Here is a 9,571-nt window from a genome sequence, read left to right as displayed (position 1 = left end):
TGAGTTTAAAAAGAACAGATATCTGAGGAAGAAAGAAGTGTCCAGGTTTTGTGGTCCACCCAAATACCTGAGGAACAGTTTAGTCAGAACAAATATTCTAGTTCTGTGCCTAGGAAGATAATGACGCCTGGGAGGTAGGGGGGAAAGAACTTCCCTGGAGAGAAGAAAAAAAGTCCACCTCTAATCAATTTTTCCATCACCAGTAGAATGGCACTTTTTGATGGTGCACTGTTCCCTCAGAGAAATGGTCCTGGCTGGTATTTACCAAGGGGCCTGGTTTCAGATCTAGTATTAAGCAACTAACACAAATTCGAATAATAACCTAAGTGAGCAAAATAAGAGAGGGATTCTTGTACCGTTATAGTTGGTGACTTCTGAAAAGAGAAATGTTATTAGATCAGTTCTAAGCAGTGGGAGAAGGGGGAGCCTAGTGCAGGGCAAAATTCCCGGCAGAGATGGGGCACAGGGACCCCCCAAAAATCGAAGAAGGGAACCAGACTTTAGCCAAAAGTATAGCGTTAACATACACTGCGCCGAGCACAAACGGTACTAAAAATGACTGGATACATTATGCAGAGGGATTTCTGGATTTCTTTCAAGTAATTAAGTTTCGATTTCTTGCATTTATTTTAGTTCCAGGAATCACAAGGCGCCATGGATTGCAAAAGTCTACATTGATTGTTCCAACGCTTTAAGTTTGATTTCGTGACTGGACTTAACTTTGGAAAGAGGTAAACACGCGGACCAGGCAAGTTTACTGCGACGAAAAATAACAGTTTTGTCGGGGCAAGTAAACCCAGGGATGCTTGCTTGTGGACGGAACGCAGAAGTCTGCTCCCCTCCCCACCGCGCACCAGTGGCGCGCCAGAGGGGCAGGAGACAAGCAGGTGTGCATCCGAGTGAACGTGCGTGCCAGCACGTGTGAGTCTGCGTGCGTGGATGTGTGAGCGTGCCTGTGAGTGTGTCCGTTCATCGGTGTGCGAATCCGCGCCCCCACGCTCTGGGATACTGAGGACTGAATCCTTCCCTGCGGCAGATTTTAATTTCTTGGCGCCTGTTGTGTTTGCTGCAAAGGCTGCTTGACTCCAGTGGCTCCTCGCCACGCTCAGCCTCAGCGAACCTATCAGGCAGAATCGGGAAGGCGTCTAGGAGCCCTGCAGGCATCCGGCGGCTCGGCTCCGTCTCGCGGCCCCCTCCTCCTAGTCTGCTTTATTTGAAATCGAGCTCTGCTCTCTTCCCTCCGCCGGGGAAATAGGGAACAGTTGCTTTCCTTTCTACCGTGCCTCCTCTCACTCCTTGTCCCCTGTCCTCTGTCCTCAGTCCAGAATTGCCTAGAGAGAGGCTCACTTGGCTCGTTCTGCGACAAAAGCTCTGGCCTTGGCGCAAGTCTCTCCGTGTCCCTAAAGCCTGCCCCCAGAGCGCCAATGGCCACTTGCTTTTGTTTTTCTCTCTTCACCCTGCCTGGCCTTGGTGGGAGGGCTGGATGTTGCGACCGGAATTTCGATCTAGAAGGCCCTGGGAACTGCTGGATGCGGAGGTTTCCGGAGATGCTTGCTGGCTGCTTGCATTGGGCGGTTGAGCGTGAGTTAGTCAGAAAGGCACTGGGAAGGAGCTGTGCCGATGGGCATAGGTGGTGCCTGGCATCTTTGGAGGAAGGAAGGAGATTTGGGGCTCATGGGGAGGCCAACACAAGAGCAGTGGTGGACTGCTGGGAAGATGAAAGATGTGTGAGCGAAATGCACCCATCACTCCTAGAACACAGACCAGGAGAGCCTTCCTTCCCCGGCAAGGCACTCTGTGGCCAGCTCCCTGAGCGCTCCCAGAAGTCTCAATTTCAGGGATAATATCTTCTGTTTTCTTCCTTGCAACAGCTGAAGCCATAGAGAGTTCAAGCACCCCCCCCCAAACACACACTATGTCCCAAGCCACAGAGTCCAGACAGAGCTCAGAAGTTCTGATTCTACTCAGAATTGGGAGCAGATTGCCCTCTTTGAGAAGATGAGAATGGGGGGGAGCAATCCATCCTTTCCCTCTTTCCTCCCACAAACCCTGTATCCCCGAAATAGAAATGGTGCATGAATAAGGTCAGATCTGTCCTTTAAGAAATCTTCCTTGCAGTCCAACTCCATTCTGTTTGAAATACAAAGAAATCACACTGCCCTTAATGGGTTAAAATTTAATAAAACACATTAGGTCCGGTAAATTAGGAATGCACTTCTTAAAATGTTAATAGTAAATTAGGACCCAGATACAGGGAGGAGACTGTGACTTCTCCCCTCGGGATGGCTTCAGGCCGATTTTGGGGTGAGGGGGCACCTACTGCTGGGACCCGCTGCTGCCAGCTTGGGTGGAACCTCCAGCAACTCCTTTCTTGCCTGGAGGGAGGCTGGTCACATCTGTCCGCATCTGGCAGTGGATAGGCCAGAAGCTACTGTCAAACAAAGAAGCTTGGCAAGAAGAAAGGTGCTCCTCACACATTTAACCCGTTTTCCATTTTTCTGCTTTAAAAAATCACTTTGTTTTTTTTTCTTTTTCAGTTTATTAGGTAGGTCTGTAGGTGTGCAGAGGAGCCAATGTGGATAGGCACTTGAACATTAAAGCATATATAGAGGTCATATGAAGGAGATTCTGGATACTGGGCCATTCCCTTCCGTCCCTTGGGTTTATTCTCAACTTTCCAGTTCTTTAGATGGCCTCCACTACCTGGCGTTGGGGGGCAGAAGCGGGGAGCTGCAGTCTTTCTCAGTGAGCAGCTTCACTTGCTGGAGCACTTTGCAGCAATGCCTGTGGGCAAAACCTAAATGGGTTTTATTGATATCACTGCAAAGACGTTGGTATTCTGGACGTTCCTGGAAGGAATGATTGCAAAACTGCAAGTCGTGGTGATGAAGGAAGAATTGTATTTTCCCTCTTAACACAGCACAATCACTGCTGTTCATTTTTCACTTTGAGTGAGAAAAGGAGAAATCTAACTCTGTGATTTGTTTTTTTTTTTTTTAAAAATGTATGTGTTTTCTGAGGGAAGGGATTAGAGGTAAATAAACTGAATTGCTCTATAACTATATATTAATTTTATCTCAACTTGATAATGGGAGTAAACGGCTTTCTTTTTTTCCTGTCTGAAATTAGAGATATAGCTGAGAAATATCTGAGAGATAAAAAGTTATATTGAAATTAATTTAATGATGTATGGATTTAAACCACAGGAAAATATTCTCCTGGGAGTTATCCTGCTTAAAATAGTTTCAGTCGATAAACTCCTTATCAAAGTTTTCCAGTCATTTCAACAGTGCCCTCTTTATTTCATGAATTTATTATACTACCTTATTTACCATATGAAGTGGTGACAAGTGTTTAGCATTTTGGAGATCAGTTGTCAGTTGCTATTAAAATCAAGATTAATTCATATTAACGATATGCGTTTCTCAATACTCCCAGGTGACAACATACATTAAAGCAACTATTGCAAGTAATTAAGCTCAATGAAGGGGGAGGGGACTGGGAGAGGTTCATAACACCCCCAAATATTTGATTTTGCAATCCAAGTTCAGCAGACTGTTGCCACATAATGCTTGGGAAACTCCTCAGGGTTGCTTTTCACTTTACATCTAATTAGGCACCTAATGAAAGAGAAGAATTTTTTCCCCATGTGATTTTTCTCCTTGATATTCTTTTGCTTTTATTTAAACACATAAACACACGGTTTAGGAGGTGCAATATCCAAAAGTTTCTCCTGTGATTCACCTAGTATAATCTAGGGGAACTAAGTAGATGCAGACATTTGTCTTCCAGTTACTTCCCTCCTCTACTCTCACTAGTCATTTGGCCCTTACTCAATACTGATAGAAAACATACCCAAAATATTTTAATGGGTTTTTATTAGGCTTTAGAGATGCTCAACAGTTTATACTAATTAGACCATCCAAAGCCTTTTGAAGATTAAGCAAATTGGACAACCCTTGTTAATTAAAACATAATTTGAAGTTTGAAATTATATCACTGATGAAGTAGTCTAATTAGTATGACGATATTAATGGACCAGTGAGACACAGCATCAGTGGAGTTTGGTGTGAATCTCTCCAAGGCTTGCGCGAAAACCCTCCCTCCTATACCGGCGTTAATAAAAGATTTCTATAGACTTCAGCCTTTCCACGATGATATACAATTTATAGTACACACAATGCATTAGCCCATAGTGCTGCTCAATCTTTTCACTATTATGAAAACTAATAAATTCGTCAAGCTGAATTAAGCATACAAATCAGATGAGGCATAGCAGATTACACAGTGAAGCGCGGTGTCTCCCGAGCCTAAATGAAATTTCAATCTAATAATTCCTTCCTGGCTCAGTCATAATTTGTTTAGAGATGTTGTTCTACTTCTTTCAAAGCGCTATTCGCACTATAATTAAATGATACTCAAGCTTTTAACTTTGATTTATTTCATTTCTCGAAGCTTGAGACAGTGAGAGCTGTACCATGTCATTTTTTTTATTTCCTTGAAAATTACCCTGGCTGTTGTTGAGATAGAAATTAAACACCTAAGCATTGACTTGAACCGTCCGGCGCAAGCCACATTCATTCATGTCAACACCCCCTCTCCAGCCTCGCGTCCAGGCTTCTCCGGCTCATGCTCAGGAACACTGCTGGTAGGAATCCCCTTCGGCTATTATTTATTATGTTCCTCCACATAGGGATGGAGAAAGGCAAACCCGGGAGTAGCGCAGGAAAGCGCAGAGGGGTTAAGGACCATGGACAGAGTCCGTCGCGCGCCGTTTGCTGTCGCCTTGTCAGCGCTCTGGAGACTTGCGGGGACTGTGCTCCCAACTTGAACCTGCCGTCCCACTCTGCGGAGGTCAGGGGTGAACGGGCGGCCTCCTACTCGCGGCTGCCGCTGACCACTCGAGGGCCCCCCTTCGCCACGCTCCTTTCCATTCTGTTTCGTCCCGGCGCGCGCCAGCGCCTCTCAGGCCTGCCGCCTGCTCTCGCACCTGCTCGCCTTCCCCAGGCACAGTGTGCCTGCACCTGCTCCCAGTCACTCCCGTCCGGGCCGGGCAACCCGCGGGCTCCAGCGTCCGGGTCTCCGGGCCTCGCCCTCGCCTGCACCCGCTCCTTCTGCGCTCCCGGGAGGTGACAGCAGCTCCCAACAACGGGGGAAGTAGAGAAGACACCCGAGAGGAGCTGGAGGAGAGGAAGGTGGTGTGTGTGTGTGTGTGCGTGTGTGTATGTGTGTGTGTGTGTGTGTGTGTGTGTGTGTGTGTGTGTGTAGGAGGCATAGCAGAATAGGAGAGGTGGTTTCTTTTTTTCACAGCTGAAAAAGTGTATGTCCACTTTTAAGAAAAGTGGTCTCCACTGGGACAAAACTGGGAGCAAAGAGTTTGCTAAAAATAGGCTATCTCTGCGCCGAGTGGCTGTGGAAATGAAGATCAGTGGGGCTTCTGCCAGCCCTTGAGGGCGCGCGCACGCGTGTGTGCGCGTGTGTGTGTGCGTGTGTGTGTGTGCTGGGGGGGTGTTCAGTAAGCACATGCGCTCTGTGATCTCTGGCCCTGCCTTTCCCTCTGTCGGTTGCCCCTTCCTCCCTTGACTATGGCTAATGAAGAATAATAAATCCAGTGGCAAGGTTTGACTGTGGATCCGCCCAAGACCCAACTCACACTGAACTGGATACAGGGAGGTGGAGAAAGATACTGAGGACGAGAAAAGAGGGTGGAGAGGAGTGTGTGTCGGCGGTGGTGCTGGGGGAGTACACGGGGACAGGGGCCGGGGGTTGGGGGGGAGTCGCATGCGCATAGGCGACCCGGCCGGCTCCGCCGCCGTCCAATCCGCTGAGAGCTGAGAGAAACCGAGTGAGAGAAAGCCCTGCAGCCTCGTCGACCCCTTGTCTCTTCCTCACCAGGCACCCGCCGGGCCGAGGGGGCGCAGAGCAGAGCGCCAACCTCTGCGCGCACCCAGCGGAAGCGCAGAGCAGCGCGGAGTATCGGGGTCGGCAGCAGCGTCTGGGTACCCCGCTGTGGCAGGGAGCCAGTGATCAGGGTCACCTGAGCTACAGGGAGGGGAGGGCTGAGTGGGGGCGGATGCCTGGAACTTAGCGGTAAGCAGGAGGAGGGGAGGCAACCAGGTAAGAGGCTTTCCTAGTAGTCTAGGGAGGAACCCAGCCGAGGCTGGCTTGGCCCACAACTTTAGGAGTTTCTTTTCCTGGCGAGGCGGGGCGGAAGGAGCGGGAGGGTCTGGAGTCCGGCTCCGAGGTAGGAACTGCGCCGCGCCTGGAGCGCAGACTGGCCAGTGAGGTGGGGTGGAGCAGGAGCATTAAAGTAAGTGAAAGCTGCGGGGCACCGGGAAGGGGCGGTAGTACCAGAGAGCGAGAGGGGGCAAGGAGGGGTGGTGGAGGGCGCAAGGAGGGGTGGTGGAGGGCGCGGCGGGGGAGCGGGAGGCGGGTGTCAGGAGAGCTGAAAGGACCCGAACCTGGAGGGGGCTAAGAGGGAAAAGAGGCGACGCAGGAGGAACCACCTCTTCTTGGCAGGGGAGGGCGGAGGCGCGAGGGAGAGCGGGCGGGTGGGGGTGCGGGGGCAGGCGCGGGGAGAGGGGAGTATAACTCGGCGGCCGCCACGCGCGGGGGCAGTTTCGGGCGCCCAGGTCTGCAGTCCAGCGCCGAGCGGAGCCCAGCATCCGCTCGTACTGACAGCGAAGCCAGCGGAGGAGTGCTCAGCCAGGGCAAGGCGCGCCGAGCTCGGGGCGGTGGCGGGTGAGCTCAACTTTGCACCGCCCTTTCCCGTTCCCGCTCTTGCCCAGCACTTCTCCAGAGGGTCTCGGCAGCCGGGGTCAGCGCCTGCGCTACGGACAAGCGCCCCGGCGGGCTGGGAAGATGATGATGATGTCCCTGAACAGCAAGCAGGCGTTCAGCATGCCTCACGGCGGCAGCCTGCACGTGGAGCCCAAGTACTCGGCATTGCATAGCGCCTCGCCCGGCTCCTCCGCGCCCGCGGCGCCCTCCGCCAGCTCTCCTAGCAGCTCGAGCAATGCCGGTGGCGGTGGTGGCAGTGGCGGGGGTGGTGGAGGCCGGAGCAGCAGCTCCAGTACGAGTGGCGGCAGCGGCGGCAGCGGCGGGGGCTCGGAGGCGATGCGGAGAGCGTGTCTTCCAACCCCACCGGTGCGTATTTCTGCATAATCACCGCTTAAAGGCACATTTTGACAGCCTCCTTTATCTGCTTGATGTTTTTTTCATGTCTGCACAGCAAATCACCCCACACCTCCAACCAATTTCCCCCCTCTCTCTCTTATGTATTCAGCGGGTCGTTCCTTTCATATTAATTTTTATGACCTGGGATGTTGCCCGTGCGCGTGTTGTGTTGTTTGCAGGCTCACTTCTTCCTCCTCGTGCACTCTTGGCTTCTCTGGGTGGCTTCTTTCCTCTCCTCCTCACCAGCCATTTTCAGGATTATTGTTATTACTATTCATTATTATTATTTTAACGTTCTGGGGATGTTGTAGGCGGCGGCAGTGGAGCGCAGGGCCGGGGTTTCCGGAGAGAGTGCTCACAATTCCCTGCTGAGCGTAATGTGTGCCTTTTACTTGCAATTGCAGAGCAATATATTCGGCGGGCTGGATGAGAGTCTGCTGGCCCGCGCCGAGGCTCTGGCGGCGGTCGACATCGTCTCCCAGAGCAAGAGCCACCACCACCACCCGCCCCACCACAGCCCCTTCAAGCCGGACGCCACCTACCACACCATGAATACCATCCCGTGCACGTCGGCTGCCTCCTCTTCGTCGGTGCCCATCTCGCACCCGTCCGCGCTGGCGGGCACGCACCACCACCACCATCACCACCACCACCACCACCACCAGCCGCACCAGGCGCTTGAGGGCGAGCTGCTGGAACACCTGAGTCCCGGGCTGGCCCTGGGTGCCATGGCGGGCCCCGACGGCACCGTGGTGTCCACGCCAGCTCACGCGCCGCACATGGCTACCATGAACCCCATGCACCAAGCAGCGCTCAGCATGGCCCACGCGCACGGGCTGCCCTCGCACATGGGATGCATGAGCGATGTGGACGCCGACCCCCGGGACCTGGAGGCATTCGCCGAGCGCTTCAAGCAGCGACGCATCAAGCTGGGGGTGACCCAGGCCGATGTGGGCTCCGCGCTGGCCAACCTCAAGATCCCCGGCGTGGGCTCGCTTAGCCAGAGCACCATCTGCAGGTTCGAGTCCCTCACGTTGTCTCACAACAATATGATCGCGCTCAAACCTATCTTGCAAGCGTGGCTCGAGGAGGCCGAGAAGTCTCACCGCGAGAAGCTCACCAAGCCGGAGCTCTTCAATGGCGCGGAGAAGAAGCGCAAGCGCACGTCCATCGCCGCGCCGGAGAAGCGCTCGCTGGAAGCCTACTTCGCCATCCAGCCGCGGCCGTCCTCCGAGAAGATCGCCGCCATCGCGGAGAAGCTGGACCTTAAGAAAAATGTGGTGCGCGTCTGGTTCTGCAACCAGAGGCAGAAACAGAAAAGAATGAAATATTCCGCAGGCATTTAGGAGACCCTTTGGCCTCTCCAGGGACAGCCCCCTCCGCATCCCCTTTTTTCCCCTCCCTCTCTCTCCTGCCTCTTTTCTTTTCACTTTCGGCGACCAGAAATAATTCCAGTAAATGTGAATCCAGAGAAAGCGAGGACTGGAGAGCGAGCGAGCGAGCAACTGAGCCCCAAACCCGTCGAGAATGTGAAACCACTTCTCAAAGGAAAACAGACAAAAGAAGGGATTTGTCAAGTTGTAGCAAAGTTGTCCCTTTTAACCCCACCCCACCCGGAAAAGGCATCCCCACTTCAGAGGAAGTCTGGAGCTGGCTGTTTGCAGGAAGGCAGACGAGACAGCCTTTTGAAAGGCCCCCAGAATGATCAAGTAAGATTTGTTTTTATTCCTAAAGACACCCTCGTTCAAGTTTAAAAGTACACTTTGCAGCTATTTTTCAGAAATAGAAATTGATTCAGGACCGAGACTTTAAACTAGAGTGGATGCTTGATGTGAGAGACATCTCTAAAGTATTTTGAATTTTAAAAAAAGATGGCAGATTTTCTGCATTTACACTGTATATTATATATATATTTTTATTGTGGTTTTACCCCTTCTCCCTTCTCTGAAGTGTTAATGCTTAAGAAAGGAGTTGCGCCTGCTGTGTTCACTGATCTTGAAAGCTTTTATTAGATTATTGCCGAACAACCCTCTGTAAATTATTAATTTATCTCTCTAGCAACTTAATTTGTGCACATTCTAATTAATTAAAGTTCTTTAGTCTAAAAAACGGGGGAAATGTGTGGCTGGTGAAGTTAAAATTTTTTTTGTTTGATGAGTTTACTGAATTGTTACAGCTTTCCTCTTATACTGTGTTTCTTTTGGTCCATTTGTATATTCTCACTTTGAATGAAGATCGTTTTTTCTTTGTTTTTACTGGTAGTGTTCTGATTTGTGAGTTGACACTCAGTAATGGATGTCTTAATCGTGTAGACCTGATTCACTGTCCAGAGTATTGTTTACTTCGTTACATATTTAATGGGGATTCCCACATTGTCTCCACTACACACACACAC

At 51.2% G+C, this 9,571-nt stretch overlaps 1 protein-coding gene across 1 annotated transcript; it reads left to right on the top strand.

Moving 5' to 3' along the window:
• The first annotated feature begins 640 nt into the window (after positions 1–640).
• On the top strand, positions 641–9,557 carry POU4F2 (POU class 4 homeobox 2). Its single transcript, XM_011359409.2, has 3 exons — positions 641–731; positions 6,789–7,146; positions 7,581–9,557. Exons 2-3 carry the CDS (start codon positions 6,862–6,864, stop codon positions 8,520–8,522), a joined length of 1,227 nt encoding a protein of 408 aa, XP_011357711.1. The 5' UTR covers positions 641–731; positions 6,789–6,861; the 3' UTR covers positions 8,523–9,557.
• The last annotated feature ends 14 nt before the right edge of the window (positions 9,558–9,571 follow it).

The sequence above is a fragment of the Pteropus vampyrus genome, unplaced genomic scaffold (genome assembly GCF_000151845.1).
Source record: "Pteropus vampyrus isolate Shadow unplaced genomic scaffold, Pvam_2.0 Scaffold47, whole genome shotgun sequence".
Taxonomy (NCBI): domain Eukaryota; kingdom Metazoa; phylum Chordata; class Mammalia; order Chiroptera; family Pteropodidae; genus Pteropus; species Pteropus vampyrus.
The sequence above is the reverse complement of the archived record's forward strand: the minus strand, read 5'-3'. Positions and strand labels throughout refer to the sequence as shown.

What these genes read in the sequence shown, in the direction of transcription:
- POU4F2 (XM_011359409.2), top strand. Translation starts at nt 6,862, where the DNA reads ATGATGATGATGTCCCTGAACAGCAAGCAGGCGTTCAGCATGCCTCAC. An exon ending in CGTGTCTTCCAACCCCACCG is followed by an intron (nt 7,147 to 7,580) that starts GTGCGTATTTCT and finishes TTGCAATTGCAG; the next exon opens with AGCAATATATTCGGCGGGCT.